At 47.0% G+C, this 18,346-nt stretch overlaps 1 protein-coding gene across 1 annotated transcript; it reads right to left on the reverse strand.

Annotated features, from left to right (window-relative positions):
* Positions 1–437: 437 nt before the first annotated feature.
* Positions 438–17,728, reverse strand: LOC115651201 (NACHT, LRR and PYD domains-containing protein 3-like). Its single transcript, XM_030562155.1, has 10 exons — positions 17,430–17,728; positions 17,123–17,132; positions 12,635–14,325; positions 12,022–12,111; positions 8,592–8,762; positions 7,419–7,589; positions 6,470–6,640; positions 4,454–4,624; positions 2,217–2,387; positions 438–570 (listed from the first exon to the last, which is right to left on the reverse strand). The coding sequence occupies exons 1-10, from the start codon at positions 17,726–17,728 to the stop codon at positions 438–440; spliced, it is 3,078 nt and encodes a 1,025-aa protein (XP_030418015.1).
* Positions 17,729–18,346: the final 618 nt, after the last annotated feature.

Raw genomic sequence — 18,346 nt, forward strand, 5'->3', positions numbered from 1 at the left:
TAAAGTGCCTGTCACCCTGGTATTTAGGCACACTGATTTCATTCCACTGCTGCAAATCACATTCCTCTCTGATCCTGGTTCTCAAAGGATTTGTGGGACTGACCAGGATTTGTGAAAGTCTGAACAGCAGTCAATATCCTGTGAATAAAGCTGGCTGAAATTTCTTGAACTAATTTGTTGTTGTTGAAAAATAGGCATTTTTTAAACAGAAAAATGCCTTTCTTTGGCAAAGCTGATCTCCAGTGATGTTATGCTAGGCCTGGAACCTACTTTGTGGGATTTGAATCAGTTTAATCATGGATAATCTGTTTACCCCTAAAAGAAAAGGTGTATGTGGTTTGTTTTATCATTTGCCATTTCTAGAATGAGATGATGAGTGATTTTAAAGCAAGTGGGAAAGGGTGAAAATCCCTTAAAACGATATTCTGATGATGTGGTCAGAGATGATCTTCAGGATTGTACTCTTCATCGCCACTATACTCTTCATCACCATTGTAGTCTTCATCACCATTATAGCTCTCTTCATCATCCTTGCCATCTCCATCTCTCTTAATAGCTTCTCCATTCAAGCTAGTGAGGAAGAAGCACAAGTATGTTGTGAATATGTCACCAGTACCCGAGATCTCAGCCCCTGCTCCCATGGCCATGCACACCGCTGTGGTCACATACATGTGGTCTGTGGTGCTACCGGAAGTGCACTTTTGGGCAGAAAGTGATTTAAATCTCTGCATTCCCCCAGGAGCAAGGTCTGCCATGCATGTGATGGAACTATGTATCTCTCCCCATCTATCTTCTCCTTTAACCACTCCACCCTTCCAGCCAGTGTCTGTCAAGCAGAAAAGACAAGCTGGGATACTCTTTAGAGCCCATCAGTGTAATTCCTTAGTCTGCTACAGGAGTTCTTATTAACTGATAGCAGCTACACTCTGATCATGAGTGCACTGTCTCCTCGGCATCCTCAGACCCTGCCTGCTGGGGCAGTGGCAGACTGGGATTGAGGCCTTGGCTACACTGGTGCTTTACAGCGCTGCAACTTTCTCGCTTAGAGGTGTGAAAAAACACCCCCCCCAGTGCAGCAAGTTACAATGCTGCAAAGTGCCAGTGTAAACACTGCCCCAGTGCTGAGAGTGTGGCTTCCAGCACTGTCAGCTAATCCCCATGGCGAGGTGGAGTACCTGCAGTGCTGGGAGAGCTCTCTCCCAGCGCTGGTGCCGCGACCACACTCGTACTTCAAAGCGCTGCTGCGGGAGCGCTCCTGTGGTAGCGCTGTATGGCTGCAAGTGTAGCCGTACCCTAAGAAAACTGAACCCCTTGAATGGAAACAGGGAGCATGATCACAAGACTACTGGCCTGGTCCATTCTCAGAAACCCGCATTGGGGACATGTGATAATTCAAAGCACATAAAGTGGAAGGTCCTATTCTAGTGGGAGTTAGCACCAGGATTGATCTGGAGAAAAAGGGCCAGATTCCCTGGCCTGATTCATTCCCTCTCTGCTACTCTCATGGTGCAAAGGGGACAGAAGCTGAAGCTGGACCCATAGGTGCTGACTTCTACTGGTGCCAGTGGGTGCTCGACCCCCCCCTGCCCCCGGCCCCGCCTTGACTCCGTCCCTTCCCTACCCCCTCCAACCCCCATTCCAACCCTTCCCCAAAATCCCTGCCCCAACTCCGCCCTCTCCTTGCCCCTATTCCAACTCCTTCCCTAAATCCCCACCCAGCCCCGCCTCTTCCCCACCTCCTCCCCGAGCATGCCACGTTCCTGTTCCTTCCTCTTCCCTCCTGGAGCTTGCTACAGATGTTTGGCAGCAGCAAGCACTGGGAGGTAGATGGAGCAGCAGCGATATGGCGTGCTCAAGGAAGGAGGCAGCAGAGGAGGAGGTGGGGTGTGGCGAGGAGGGGAGCTTGGCTGCCGGTGGGTGCAGAGCACCCACTAATTTTTTCCCATGGGTGCTCCAGCCCTGGAACACCCACAGAGTTGGTGCCTATGGCTGGGTCTATCTTCCCTGCTGGAGATTTCCCAAGCATGTGGGAGTCTATAATAGAGCCAATGCAGCTGGATCCTAGACCATGTCCCCCGGGGACCCCAGCATAGGGAGTGTATTGGAGTCAGGGAGAGTTGGGAAGGAAGGTGAAACCAAAAACCAGAAACAACTCTTAGTCATTTGGCATCACTTCTTTCTTTCTGACTCTGTCAGGACAGCCAGTGGTCACTTACAGTAGCATCTGCAGCTTACAGCTTGCGCTGTTCAGTCCATCACGCAGTCTTTTCATTCCTGAATCTCCCAGCGCATCGTGATTGATATTCAGCTCTGTCAGTGACTGGTTTGTAGTTATGACAACAGAAAGATCTTCGCAACAAGCAGGTGTCAGACCACACCCAGTCAGCCTGCAAGAGACAGGGACATGCCAACACAGGCATACAATACATGGTGTCCTCCCCCTCCCCCTGCCTCTGAAGCCAAATTCATCCCTGATAGATTTTAAGGCTAGAAAGAGCCATTATGATCATCCAGAGGCAGACTTGCAAAAGTACAAATGGTCACTAGGTGCTGGACTCCCACTGGTTTTCAATGAGGCTTAGGCCCGTAATTACCATTTGTGCCTTTGAAAATTTCCCTTCTAGTCTGACCTCCTGAATAAGGCCAGCCAGAGAATTTCACTCGCATCTAGGTTATGATCCCTGTATTTAGCCCGATAACATGTGGATGAGCCAGAACATATCATTTAGGATGACATGTTATCTTGATTTAAAGGCTCCAAGAGTTGGAGAATCCAGCACATCCCTTAGCAGTCTGTTCCAGTGGTTAATTACCTGCATAGTTAAAAAGTTGTGTTCCTCAGGAGATTATTTTATGCCGTAATTCAGTGAGAAACATCAGTGATTTTCCAAAGCAATGAGGGGACTTTTTGCTGTTTTTGGTGATACAGACTAACATGGCGACCCCTCTGAAACCTGTCACCATGCAAGGCAGTGATTTTACAGAGTGTTGTGCACATACTTCCTGCCATGTGGATTTCGCTCTATGAACACTTGCTGACTGTTCTACTTGTTTATTTCTGTGTTATCTGAAGAGGAAAAGTGTTGGCAAAATTCATCCCTGGCCTTATTCCACTGAAGTAAACTGGAGTTAAATCAGGGATTCATTTGCCCCCATGATTCTGACCATATTAGGAAAAGCTGGTGCCATCTGAGAGTAGGTATGAAAACCTGACACTCGTCTTTCTACCCTGCTGGGGTTTGGCGGGATGCTCCCCAATTTAAGGTTGGCCATTTTCTATGAACATTGCTAGTGCAGTGTAGTTCATTTGAAGTTCTTGACCGTTGTGCACCAATCTATATCTTGGCAAGCAGGCCTGACCCAACAGGCTCACATTGAAAGGGTGACGCCTTAATTACTGCGTAAGAAAGAGATGGAAGCAAAAGCACAGGACAGAGACAGAGTCAGCAGAAAACACTCAGCAGCCGCTGGAGAGATGGAGATGCAAGGAACAAGAGCAGGGATTGTTACGCTCTCACAATGCCAGTGTGACTCTAATAGGCACATAGTGGCATCCAGATTTACACTTCAGCTGAGGTTTCATTACAGTGACACAGTGCCACCTGGTGGCTTTGGGGCTGTCACTCCTTTTTCTTGCTGGAGAGTTGTCCATATAACCTGCCATCCAAGTGGGTAATACTTAATAATTTAGCTGGCAGGCTCCTCACAGGTACCAAGTTTTTGAATGGATCTGCATGGGTTTAGAGGCTGAACTACGTTGACCAGATGTCCCAATTTTATAGGGACCGTCCCACTATTTGGAGTTTTATCTTATATAGGCACCTATTACCCTCCACCCCCATCCTGATTTTTTATACTTGCTATCTGGTCACCCTCGGCTGAACATCCCTCTCATCCGAGGGCAGAGGCGGTTCTGCTATAGGGGCACCTGTGGCACTTCCCTGCTCAGAAGGCGAGACAATAAAATCAGTTGTGGACTCATCCCTATTCTCTGCACCGTACCCAAATGTTCATTTAACTGACTGGACCCTGCCTAAAATTCTGATCAAGGGCTGGCACTGTCAACAGGGAGGAGCTGGAAGTGAGGTCACGGAGCTGTACCTATTCTGTGGTCAAACAAAGCATTTCACTCTTCACAGCGGCCAGTTTGGCACATTTGATGACCACTAAATGCACAAAAAAAGACAACAGAGACTGTCTACCGGCCTTCAGTGGTAAAAGCTGTGCCGAGCTGATCCTGGCATGGATGGGGAATGGATGGGACTATCTGGCGACGCATATTGCTAAACATAGAAAGATCCCACTTTTGCCAGAGATCAAGGAATAGCTGCAATTGCTGGAGATGTTTAATTTAAGCAGCCACAATGTGTTGATGGACGAAAACATGCCCAGATTAGCCAGAAACAGCAGAGCCAAGACCAGCCAATCACAAAGGAAGCCGCTGGTGACTTACCTTAGTTTCTGTAGTTTGCAGTCTGGCTGTCTCAGCCCATCACACAGCAGCTTCATTCCTGCATCTCCCAGTTTATTATAGCACACGTCCAGCTTTCTCAGGGACTGGCTTTTACTGAGAACAGCAGAGAGAGCCCCACAACAAACTCCTGTGAAATAACAGTTCGACAGCCTGCAGGGGACAGACAGACAGAGAGGACAGTGATCAGGCCTCGGGAGTCTCCCAGCTTATCCTGAGGATTCCCATTTTCTGGCACCCTCTGCCGGCCTCCTAAGCAGCTGCTTCAGTACTCTGCTCTGAGCAGCATCTCTATGGGTAGAGTCCTTGAGGAGTCCAACCAGACAGGGCCGGCTTTAGGCCGATTCAGCTGATTCTCAGGAATTGTGCCCCGCCCCAAGAGGGCCCCGCGCCGAGAGCCGGAGCCCCAGCCGGAGCACGGCAAGCAGCCCCGCTCTCCCGGCTGGAGCCCCGGCCAGAGCGCGGCAAGCTGCCCCGCAGCCCCGGTCTCCCGGCTGGAGCTCCGGCCAGAGTGCAGCAAGCCGCTCCGCAGCCCCAGTCTCCCGGCTGGAACTCTGGCCGGAGCATGGCAAGCCTCCTCGCAGCCCCGCTCTCCCTGCTGGAGCTCCGGGCCCTTTAAATAGCCCCCATAGCCCTGGGGTAGCGGGTGGCTCCGGGAGCTATTTAAAGGGCCGGGACTCCAGCTGCCTCTGCCACCCCATCCTTTAAATAGCCGCCGGAGCCCCGCCGCCACCATGTATTCTCCAGGGCTCTCGCTGCTATTTAAAAGGTCCGGGGCAGGGTAGAAGCAGGGGAGCCCCGGGCCCTTTAAATAACCCCCAGATCCCTGGGATAGCGGGAGGCTTGGGGGCTATTTCAAGGGCTGGGGCTTCAGCTGCCTCTGCTGCACCCCCTGCCCTGCCCCCAGCCAGCTCTGCCCCCAGCCAGCTCTGCACTCCATGCCCACAGCCAGCCCCTGCCAACCCCCCTGCCCTGTCTCCAGCAACCCCCTGCCACACACCCCTGTGGCCCTGCCCAAAGCCAGCCAGCCCCCACACACCCCTGCCCGCATCAGCCCTGCACACCCTGCCCACACCCAGCCCCAACCCCCCTGCCCTGTCTCCAGCCAACCCCGCTGCACTCCCTTGCCTGAAGCCAGCCAGTTCTGCACTCCTCTGTCTCCAGCCCTCCCAACCCCTGCTGCATCCCCCTGTGGCCCTGCCTGAAGCCAGCCCACCCCACACTCCCCTGTCTCCAGCCAGCCCTGCACCCCTTTCCATGCCTGCAGCTAGACCCTATCTCCAGTCAGCCCCTGCCCTGCCTCTAACCAGCCCCATGTCCACTGCTGCCCTGCAGTTCCCAGGGCAGTAACCCTGCACACCTGCTTCAATGAGGAGGGCAGGGAGCAGCTGGGACCCACACGTGCACAGCCGTAGGGAGTGGCAGGGACCCACACATGTGAAATGGAGGTCATTAATAAGCAATCAACAGCATATATGATGCAATGTACATAATATATAATTGTATTATTTATATAGTTATGGAAAGTAAATAATACATGGAAGAAATGAAAGGCTTTTTTTTACACTTTTTTTTTTTTTTAGTCATCCCTGCCAGGGCCCCGCCGAAAATGTTCGAATTGGGCCCCGTACTTCCTAAAGCCGGCCCTGCCACCAGAGAGGCATTTCCGACCGTGGCAGCCCTGTCCAGCCTACAGACACAAAGGTCTGCATAAAGGAAAGCCCTTTGGTATCAGTGGGCTCGACCCTGCAATGCTTTCACATGGGAATCTGTGCTGAAGGATCCAGCCCTTACTTCTGCAGGCTTTGCTTCTTTATTTGAGATGCTGTAGCTAAATCCTTCCCCACAAAATATTCTCTCTTCTGGTACTTCATGTTGCTCATGCTCTTGATCTCATTGGCTCTGAACCTGCACCGCCCACATGGGGAAACTTACACTATGCCTCTGAAATGAGCAAACACTAATCAGAGGCTTTTAAGGAAGCCAGGGAGCACTCACACGAGTTTATGTATTTTACAGTTCTCTCGTTTCAGTCCGGCACACAGATGTTTCACTCCAGAATCCCTCAGCTCATTATTTCTCAAGTCCAGCTCCGTCAAGGTCTGGTTGGTACCGAGAACAGAGGCAAGGTCATCACAACAAGCAGCTGTGAGAAGGCAACACTCCAGCCTGTGGGAGAGAGAGATGGACAGAGAGAAAAGTAGCAACCTGTTTCTGCACCACTCACTGCACTCGGGGCCGGTTTCAGAGGCGATGTGTAAGCTGGTGAAAATTACATTCCCTAGGTCAGAGCCAGAGTCTGTTAAAGTGAAAGCAACTCTTTCTGTTGGTTTCAGTGGGCACTGTGGCAGGTCTTCTGGACTCAGTTTTGCTCCCCTTCATTTCAATGGGTGGTGTACCCCATAGCTGACAGCATAGGCTCCAGCACTGGAGCACCCACAAAAAAAAATAGTAGGCACTGAGCACCCACCAGCCACAGCTGATAGGTTGTGGCGCCAATCAGCTGTTTGGAGGCTGGTGAAGGCATTTGGGGGAGGGCAGAGAGCAGTGAGCCGCGGGGGCCTTGGGGAGATGTTGGACAGCGGTAGGAAGAGGCAGAGTGAGGGCGAGGCCTCAGAGAGGGGGCGGGAAAAGGCAGATTGAGGGTGGGGCCTTATGGAAGGGGTGGAGTGGGGACAGGGCCTCAGAGCAGAGAGGGGATGGAGCATCCCTGGAGAAAAATAAAAGTCAGCGCCTATGGCTGAGAGGATGGGTGATGTTAGAGAGGGTTTAAAGGATTAATAGTATAATATTTGGCACTAGATTTCCAAATACTGCCGGAATAGCAGGAGTCCTACATCTGAATATGAGGCTGTTTGCCCATGCGTAGCACACACAGATCATTGGTGAAAAGAGATATAGAAATACAGTATGAAGAAAATGCTCATCTACTCCAGTGGTTACTCACTTTATTTTCTGTAGTTTACAGTTTGGATGCTTCAGTGCTTTGTACAGCAGCTTCACTCCTAAATCTCCCCATTTACTATAGCTCAGGTCCAGCTCTGTCAGGCTCTGGTTTTTAGTGAGCACAGAGGCGAGATCGCCCAAGGAAGTAGCGGTGAGACTGCGACCCCTCAGCCTGCAGGAGACAAAGGTATACAGAATCCACAATGACTTCTCATTTGAACACAGCCACTTGTGTCCCTGTCACAGCTAGGCTCCTAGGAAGCCAAGCTAGGTAGCTCGACACCTGCAGCAAAGGTGTGAGTTGAAATCCAACAGGCCTGAGGGGCATCCTGGCTATTCCAACGTTAAGGAAACCAGAATAGCTCTGGGAGTGCTGGGCTGGCCACTGCTACATTCTCTGAAAGGTGCCATGTGAGCAGCCTCTTGAATTAGCCTTGGTCCTATAATTGGTGCAGAAGATGAATATGCCTATGGCCCCAGCCCCATCACACCATGCCCATTAGAGGACTCCCTGGCTCTTTTCCTTCTCTTCCATTGTGTTCTGGGAATGTCAGGACTGGGGCTGTGTGCCCCTTTGGCAAGGGCGTATCAATGGAAGGATCCTTGGTTGGTGCCATTTTTCCCACTTCCACTTTGTACCCCTTGCCAGCAGCCACAATCTGGCCCATAACATGCCAGCAATTATTAATCATTGTAATTGATCATGACCAAGTCAAAGTCCCACAGGGGCTTTATCTCCCTACATCAGGGCTTGGTAAAGTTAATCTTTCACTTTCAAAAGGAAACCAAAGGGCTTAGGACTGACTGGTGAGAGTAAATTTACTGCCTCCTTCCAGCGCAGAGATCACAGACTCGCATTTAAATGTTCCTGAGAACTTCTCCTCTGGCCTGAGAGTGCAGCATGGCCATTTTCAGCCCATAAGGGAGTTTTCATGAAACTCACTGGGAAATGGAAAACCGGGCTTCTGCTGGAAGGCTGTGTGCAACCTTCACCATAGTGTAACTAGTAGTAGCTCCATAATCCTGGGGCTGAAATCTTCTGAACTGGGTCTCAGAGCTGAGTAGAGGGCTATCACTGACTATGAACTGAAGTGAAGAGTTCCTCCTGGATGTAGGTTTCAGTTATAATGCCATGAATATAACACAGTTATAAAGAAAATCCATGGTTACGTACCCCAGTTTCTGAACACCGCAGTTTTGATGTTTCAGTCCCTTACAGAGCAATTTAATCCCTGTTTCCCCCAGTTTGTTACCGCTCAGGTCCAGCTCTTTCAGGGGCTGGTTAGTCTTGAGAGCAGAGGCGAGATCTTCACAACAAGCCAAGGTGAGACGGCAGCACCCTAAGCTGCAAGAGACAGCTGCGGTTACTGCTTGTTTTTACCCAGTTGGCGGCCTCCACTTTATTCATATCAGTGTATTCCTGTAAAGAGATTTAGAGCTTGATCCAAAGCCTAAAGACTCCTATCATCTTCCCTGGCTTTGGGTCAGGACCTTTGCCAGCTGTATTGTTCTTAAATCAAAGTGACTGCTAGCCATCCTATGGCATGTGCCAAACACTCTGCTGATGTGACGATGACATGGCAGAAGTGTTCCTAGGCAATTAACAGACTAGAGTGAGGGCATGTTCAAGGTTACCAGTGCTGAACAAGAGAACAATCTCAAGCCGGGCTCCTGGAAGCACCTAGGTACATGCTTAATTTTAAGTACATGAGTAGTTCCATTAAATTCACCTTTAAAACAGTAATAGGAAAACTGAAGAACTTCATGTGACGTGGAAGGAATTTCTCTCTTTTACAAAAAGAAAAGACAGTGTGCAAATGGAAGGCTCATGGGAAGGTGGAATGATTTAGCAGACCAGGATTTTATGTTTGTAACATGTTTCCTTGCTTCTCCATGATAATTTGAGGTGTTTTGCAAGCACAGTTTTGTATCATTGATTTATAATAATTGAAGACATTTTAAAAACAAACAAACACTATGCCAATGTAATAGGGAAACTGAGACTGTAGCAGAAGTCAGGACAGTCAGAGTTATGGTTAACTCATTCCCTGGGGCATGCCTTCTGCTCTTCCCCTTGGCATGCATTTACTATAACAGGATCTTTCATTACAGGGAAGATGCTTCATAATATTCCATGTTTAATTAACAATCCCAAGCAGGGCCGGCTCTAGCCATTTCGCCGCCCCAAGCACGGCGGCACGCCACGGGGGGGGCTCTGCCGCTCGCTGGTCCCTCAGCCCTGGTTGACCTCCTGCCTCTGGGAGGTCCACCGGAGCCACCTGCCGCCCTCCCAGCAACCGGCAGAGAGCCCCCCACGGCATGCCGCCCCAAGCACGCGCTTGGCGTGCTGGGACCTGGAGCCGGCCCTGATCCCAAGAGCTGAACTGTAAGTGGCTTGTATTTGAGCAAAGACTCAGTTGTGAAAAGCTAAGCAGGATCTGGGTAAGTAAACAGGAGAAAGGGAAGACTGTTTAGGGTAGATTTTTCAAAAGAGTTTATGTGCCATGTGGCAAACTCAGGACACTTAGCTACCAAGAGAGGGGTAGTAATTAGTCCCAGAAGGCTTAACCGTGGAGGAATAAGGTTCAGCTGGAACAGAGGTTACCAGGGAGCTAATTAGTTTCAGCTGGCCCCAATAGCTGGAGACCTTTTTAATCCCTCCCTGGCAGGGAAGCAGGGGGGAGGAGAGAAGTAGAGTAGCTGCCAGTGAGTAGGGGCAGCTGAACTCTGAAACTTTTCTTGCAAGGCAGATTACACTCTCCCCAGAAGGACAGAACAACAGAACAAGGGCCTGACTGAGAAGGGATCAGCCAGACCCTGTGCGACTGTGAAGGGCTTTTGCTTTGCCCAAGCCTGTGTCTCCAAGGCTGAGAAGGACTGAGCTAGCAGAGGAGAGACAGGTACTTTGCCACAGCCATTAGAGAGACAAGTTAGATGAGGTAATTTCTTTTATTGGACCAACTTCTGTAGGTGAGAGATCCAAACTTTCGAGCTACGCAGAGCTCTTCTTCAGGGCTGGGAGATGTACCAAGAGTGTCACAGCTAAATATAAGATCAAACAGATAGTTTAGCATAAGTAGTTAGCATATATTTTAATCTAGGGTGACCAGACAGCAAGTGTGAAAAAAAATTGGGACAGGAGGTGGGGGGTAATAGGAGACTATATAAGAAAAAGACCCAAAAATCGGGACTGTCCCTATAAAATTGGGACATCTGGTCACCCTAATTTTAATCTGAGGGACCATTCAAGGGGAAGTGGCCGCTGCAGTCACAGGACAAATAGAGGAGTTAGTGGGTTGCAGATTGCAATAAGCCATAACTCCTGTGTCTTTATTAAGAACATAATTTTTAGAGTCTAGCAAAGTTATGAATTCAAACTCCCAGGTTCATCTTTTGAAAGCCTCGGGCAGGTTTCCTTTGAAGGTGAGGACTGATAGGGGTCAGATGTGGAGCCATCACTTTGTGAAAAGAGTTCACCCAGAGGTGAAAGGGTATTTTCATCTTTGATCATTTTCCTGTGGGAGTTCATTCGATCTGTAGTGATTATCCTGGGGCCATTGACATTCACTGAAATCCCTTAGGTACCGTACATTTGAAAATTCTTCCTCATGTCAAATGTTTGAGGGGTTTAAAAACCAATCACCATTGAGACTTCTTGGTTTGTTAACAGCATTCTTGGTCAAAATTCTCCTCTGAGATTCTTGCCTAGACTTATACTGACTCCAGTGGGAGTTGCTTCCACGTTGACCCCTGAATTTTTTCCCTCTGGGAACAATGCTTCCCATCCAGGAATAATGCAGCTGTGGAGCCCCATACTAAGTGGGCATTTTTCAGGAGCACATCCAGTGTGTCATAGACCTGGACATCTATAAAAAACATTATTCCTGTCAACCAGCTCTTTTTCCATAGAACATAAATAAACTGCTCTTATTTTGTATGGGTGAGGGGACGCGAAAGAAGAAATCAGGCCTGTTACATTGGTAAAACATATAGGACAGGGGTGGGCAACCTTTCAGAAGTGCTGTGCCGTGTCTTCATTTATTCACTGTTATGTTAAGGTTTCGCGTGCCAGTAATACATTTTAATGTTTTTAGAAGGTCTCTTTCTATAAATCTATAATATAGAACTAAACTATTGTTGTATGTAAAGTAAATAAGGTTTCTAAAATGTTTAAGAAGCTTCATTTAAAATTAAATTAAAATGCAGAGCCCCCCGGACCAGTGGCCAGGACCTGGGCAGTGTGAGTGCCACTGAAAATCAGCTCGCGTACCGCCTTCAGCACACATGCCATAGGTTGCCTACCCCTGATATAATATATACTTAATAACAGAAATACATTTCATAATAATGTTCTTATCTAGATACAGTGCACAAAGTGGCAATAATAAATAATAATGATACATAAATATGTCTGGCTTGAGTGGCCTCCAGATTCCTGGGTCTTTATCACTAACACATCATGAGGCTGGCTGGTTCCATGTGAATTAGCAGTCATTCTGCTGCTCAGAGACTAAACACCAGTGATACATAGCTGCACATTGCTGCTAAGCCCTGGCCTGAGAGAAAAGCAGCAATGATAGGCTCGTAGAAGAGCAAACACTTACGATATTTTCTTTACTTTACAGCCTGGATCCTTCAGTGCTTGACACAAAAGATGAGGTGGGGAATATTTTGGCTCCTTCTCCTCCAGCTCCCTGGAAAGAGAGAATAGAAACATTCCATTTTGGGTGCTGAAAAAAAAATTCACTCTCATTTCAAGAGGTTGGCTCAGTAGTTTTTATTCTGGAGCAGACAATTCAATTATTTTTTTTGAAAAATAATCCTTTTAAAGATTATCGGATGCTACTTTAGTAAATGGGGGATTTCTGGCATCAGAAATGTGTATCTTGAAAAGTGTAAGTGAATCGGGCTTATTTGACAGCCTAGGGAATTGAAGGTGTCTGTTATTGGCCAGGACAAAGATCCTGAATGACAGCCCATTAACGTTTATGGAAAGACTCTCATGTTGACTTGAATAGGCATTGGGTCAAGACTGTGGTAATGTAAGCAGCCCCCTATGTATTGAGTGAGGATCTCTGGATTTAGGCCTATGAAAATATGGCATTATGCTGGAATGGTTGACAAATCCATCTGCACTCTGACAACAGCAGGTGCTATTATAACTACACACACTGGATATTCATATCAATAAACTGACACACTCACCAAGGAACTAACTTTCGTAGCACTGACTCTTGTCTTTCCTCCTGCTTTTCCAGTCCAAACGTACAATCATTCAGAGAGAGTGACTGCTCATTACGACAATTCTTTATGCAGAATGAAAGAACCATGTGGTCGATTTTTGTAAAGTTAATATTGCTCAGTCCAATTTCTTGGAAATGATCCATTGCACTTTTGACAAACTCTTCTTCTTGAATCTCATACAAACAGTGAAGCAACTCAAGCTGGAATCGTTTTTCCTGGAGGGATCTGAAGGTCAGACCACAGCTTCTTTTTGCTGCAGATCCAAACCACTTCAATAAATCCTGTTTAATTTCAGGTGAAATTTTACAGCCAAAGATTTTTTCTGTGTGATTCATTCTCTCTTTGTTTAAGAGACCAAACAGGAAATGTACCGTCAAGGTAAAAGAATTATCTCTAGATTTTCCATAATTTTTCAAAATTTCATTCACATCTTTCTTCAGAGTCACTGAATCACACCCTTTTTCTTCATTTTCCACCAAGAGATAGAACAAAGCTGCAAAGAACTCTTGGAAACTTAAGTGAATGAAGCTGTAGATGCTTTCAAAGCCGATATCTTTTTGGAAAATATTCTTAGTGAGAAAGAGGGACTGAATGTCAGATCCATCCAAACCATGCTTCCTTGCATCTTCTTCTTCAAAGAGTATTTTATTGTTTAAGATCCCATCTGCAGCTAGGGAGCATAGCTTCTTCAAGTCAGTGTGCACGGATTCCTTTGAAGTGGAATGGTTATCTAATAAACTGGACAGAAAGAGCATGTATACTGAGGTGGTTGTTTTTGAGCTTTTGGCTAGATCTTCTCCACTCTCCATCTGTTGTTTCATCACCGTGCATAGGATCCAGCATACGATGGGAGCAAAACACATGGTGAAGAGCATTTCATTCTCTTTTACAAAATCTAGAGCTTGTTTTGCTTGGATGGCATTTGCAAAGAATTTGCAGAAATACTCCTTCCTGTCCTCTTCAGAGAATCCCAGGATTGTTGCAATATGGGGAAACTTCAGACACTGCTGGAGTTTATCCAGACCAGTTGGTCTGGTAGTGATTATTAAGTAGGATTTTGGAAGAATTGTTTTCCTTAATAAACTGCTCAATATGATTTCCACTGGCTTTGTCTGACAGGGATCAGTGCACACACTACTTTCTTGCTGATCAAAGGAAAATTTAAGTACATCAAAACCATCAATTATGAACAAAAGCTTCTCTGGATTCATCAAAATATCTTTGATGGGTGCGTTTCTGTCAGGACAATTGTTTAAAATCAGATCCGCGACACTTCGACGCTCAGAAATACAGTTCATTTCCCTGCTATTGATGTAGAAGATGTAATCAAACTTGCCGGGATAGAGTTTTCCAAATGCCCAGTCTACCATGAGCTTCTTGGCTAACATTGTTTTTCCAATCCCAGCAGCTCCCTGCAGCACAATGCTTCTCAGTGGTGTTTGCCTGTTTCCACTAGCATCGAATAAAGTCTCCAGTTTAGTAGAACTAGCTCGCTTTGCCATGATTTCTGCATGCTCTTTCCCTTTGGCTCTTATTTCGTGCTTTCTCTCCTTCTGGTCACGATGTTCCTTTACAATCAGCAGCTTTGTGTATCTTGTGTTTAGTTCCACACACTCTCCAATTTGATTGTTCCTCTCTTCTATTAGTTGGTATTTTTCTGTAATCTACTTCAGTGATATGGAGCATCAAAATCCATGAATGCAGAAATTCAGGGGAAAAAGACAGATTTGTCATTAAGGAGTTTCATGGTAGTGCTATTTCAATGCATAGGAATCCCAGATTCTAATCAGCAAGGAGAATAACAGATCATATTGCTGGGGAGTGGAGGGGGGGGGATTTCAGATGATGGAAAATAGGTATTTTGAAATTAAATTTTAAAAATTGAATTCAGCTGAACATTGACTATACTAGTGAAATGTTTCCAGAGATGGAGGTTCTTCAATATGGAGAGATGCAGGGAGTAGAAGGGAAAATATATACATGCTGTCTAATAGCTGATGTTTAAAAGCAGAATGCTTCCCTTTATTTCAATGGGTTTTGGATCACCCCCCCCAACTCAGTTACTCATGAATTTGAGAATTTGGAAGACACACTGGGCCAAATTCTGGTCTCTGTAGCACTGGGATAAATCAGAATAATGACCTAATTACAGGTATTCGAGATTTACACTGGTGTACCTGAGGTCAGATTCTGTCCCCAAATGACTATTATTTTGTCTACTGATACACTGAACACTTGATAGATGCACTGTAATGTCTGCAACGCTGCTACCAATTGGGTACATTTTCAACATATATGTCCCATACGTTACCTTGCATCATTTTCAAACTCAGAGTTGCAACAGATAGAGATCGAGTAGACTGAGGCTGAACCAAAACTGAAAGAGAAATAACATGGGGTTAGTATGAGTCTCAGAGAAATGAGATGGGCATGAGCCACATATCAATGGATCTCCGCTCCTTTTGAAGGAATGATTCTTACAGAGCCAAGACTCAATCCTCTTGTTCTCATTAAATATCAAGGGTGCTCACAGGAATAGGAGAAGTACATTCTAAAGAAACTTCATTACACTTTGGCAAGTTGCAGTGAGGGCCAGGAAGTGATGAATCCTGTGATGGGGCATCTGCTCTGCACTGGCCCTGATAGGGTTAAAACCCAGCCTACAGGGCTGCAAAGAAACAGCCAATTAGGGCAGTGTCTGCAGCCAATTAGGGTGGCGGCTAGACCAGCCAATCAGGGCCATATAAAAGGAAGCTGAAAGCTGGAACAAGGAGTCTGCTGCAGGAAGACCAAAGGAGGGGACTGGCTTCCTAGAGGGATGCAGAGACTAGCACTGTGAACAGGGCTGCTAGAGCTTGCAGGCCCGAGGCCCTGGGAAGAGAGTGAAGGAGCCAGAGGCAGGAGCTGAAGGTGCTGGGGCTGCAGGGAAGCGGCCTAGGGAATTGAGACAGAGTGGTATAGAAAGAAAGGAGGGGCAGTGGGAAGCTGTCATTTAGAGGGTCCCTGGGATGAGACCCAGAGTAGTGAGCGGGCCTGGGACCCCCTCCCCACTCGCTGCTGAAGAAATGGCCAGGCTATGGACTGTCAAGCTGCTGCGAGGAGCAGCTAGACTGTTGCATAAGGAGTCCCTCTGGAAGTGGGGAACCCGGACTGTGAGACGGCCAGAGGTCTGTGCCACAAAGCAGAGGCAGTGAGACTGGAACTGCAGTGGGTCTACAGGCAGAAATGAGGACGGGAGCGTCACCACCGCTGGCGGGCACACCTGCTGACCAGCACTATTTCCTGAAATGGCCACCAGGAGGCACCAGTGTGGTGAGAGACCCCATGACAAATCCTTAAAATATGAGTCCAAAGCAACAGAATAATATTTCAGGTGGAGTGGAGGGGGAAAGTGCATCATTTTCAAACTAGTGTAACTCACAAAAATGGCAGAACAAATTTTATACAAATTGTCCTTGTATTCTCAATGGGCTGAGATCATCTTGGAAACCTTGTTTGAGAAGGTTACGAAGTGTGTGTGTGGGTGAAGCAGGGGGCCTAGAAAAGGAGGGATAAGAATGGAAGGGAGAAAACATTGGTAACTGTAGCGCTATCACAGCAGCTTTGGTCTATATAGTGAACTCCAGCAACTCTGAGTCACAGAGCCACCCGCAGGCAGTGGTGTCAGGCTGCCGGAAAGCCGAGCAGTACCTGGGGCTGTTATAATATATGCCAAGGGCCGGGGTCTTAGAGAAGCCCCAAATCCAGGTGGTGCACTAGTGGCTTAAAGCTACCCATGTTCTCCACTCCCGAGCTGTGTGTTCCATGCTGTGTTTTCTGAGAGCACAGAATCTATCCTGTGGACTTCAGTGGGAGTAGGATCAAACTCTGTGTCATGTACAGATCTGTTTAGCTCAGGGGTTCTCAAACTGGGGGTTGAGACCCCTCAGAGGGTCAAGAGGTTATTACATGGGGGGGCGGGTCGCAAGCTGTCAGCCTCCACCCCAAACTCTGCTTTGCCTCCAGAATTTTTAATGGTGTTAAATATATAAAACAGTGTTTTTAATTTTTTAGGGGGTCACACTCAGAGGCTTGCTATGTGAAAGGGGTCACCAGTACAAAAGTTTGAGAACCACTGGTTTAGCTCCTGTGTGATGGGCTGTGCTTTCTCCCACATAAAAATAAAATGTAGGGCATGACCATGCAACCTGGAAGCGCAATAGGAGCAGAATCAGGCTTTTACAATAGCATTCTGCTTCTAACAGGTCTCTCTCTTCCTCAGTTACCTGTATGGTGTCAGTCTATATTTGACATAAATACTTAAGTGGAAATGTATTATACACTAACTACAGCTGATTCGTGGCCTAATAAATGCAGTGCTCATCTAGAGAACAGGCAGTAAGAGCTACTAATAGAAAAAAGGCACAATAGTTTCACAGTCATTCTAGAAAAATATTATGGACCAAATTTTCAAAGAGCAGCATCCCTTTTACTGGTGCAAATTGACGTATAGGTGCAAATCTGGGTACTCCCAGTGGGTACAGAACAGGTTGTTAGAGGTGCCAATGCTCTGATTTTTGCACTTTTTGCAGGTGCAAAAAAGGAGGCTGGAGTTTTGCAAGTTCACCCCATATGTGTGTCTGCCTCAGCTGGTGACTCCCATCGGTTTCCTCAGGGTTCTGGACTCTGTTAGGTGGTGTTAGCTTGCTGCTGCTGCTACTGCTGTTCGTTCCGCTGGAGCTGCCGTGGGGAATATTAATGAAGAAGAACTCACAGGGGTAGCAACCACATTAGATTTTTTGTACCTGTCTTTTTTTCCTCTTGGAGTTTCACGGCAGAGTTTTTCAGACCGATCTTGGTGAAGATTTCGATCGCTACGTTCACTGCACTGTCTTCGCCATAGAACTCTATCAGGAGACTGGCCACGTCCATTTCGTCGGCATTCTCCAACTTGCCCCGGGGGATTTTACGTTTCGTCCCCTCATAGTGAAAATCAGATAATTTGTGTTTAAATTTTTTTAAATCTTTCTTTTTGAGATCCTCCGGTTCCTGCACGAGGATGTCAGTCAGGGTCTTGTCTTCACTCATCGTGTGCTATTAGGAATGGTCTGAAACTGAATCAAGAACATTAGAAGATTAAAGCTAAACTCCATCAGACTATTAAAACCAAGAGACATCAGAAATTTGCAGTCACTGCACAAAACAAACATCTTCTCATGGACCCAAAGGAATTAGCTCAGCAGACGTTATCGTCTGCATTGTGTTACTAGAGATTTCTTGTAACACTTATTTTCCTAGTTTACTCTTTACAGTGTAAGTATTGTCATAGCAGATCAGATCAATGATCCATATCGTCTAGGACCCTGCCCCCAGCACCGGCAGCCCCTGAGGCTTCAGAGAAACATGTAAAACTCTTGTAATGGACAATTATTGAATGACTTCTCCATAGGACTTCTTCCTATCCTCCATCAATTAGGGCATGACTATAGTCACAAAGCAGGAAAGTTTAGCCACCTACTGGATGGAATCAGAACTGCTCAACTGAGTGTCAGATTAACTGAAGCTGGTTGGAAAATGTGAAAGTGTTTTCCCCCAAAAATGAGAGAGATGAGGTAGAGGAGGCAATGTCTTTTATTGGATCACCTTCTGTTGGTGGCAGGGACGAGTTTTCAGGCTCCACAGAGCTCTTTGTCTGGAGAAAGTTAC

This window comes from Gopherus evgoodei, chromosome 4 (assembly GCF_007399415.2).
Source record: "Gopherus evgoodei ecotype Sinaloan lineage chromosome 4, rGopEvg1_v1.p, whole genome shotgun sequence".
In the NCBI taxonomy this organism is placed as follows: Eukaryota; Metazoa; Chordata; order Testudines; family Testudinidae; genus Gopherus; species Gopherus evgoodei.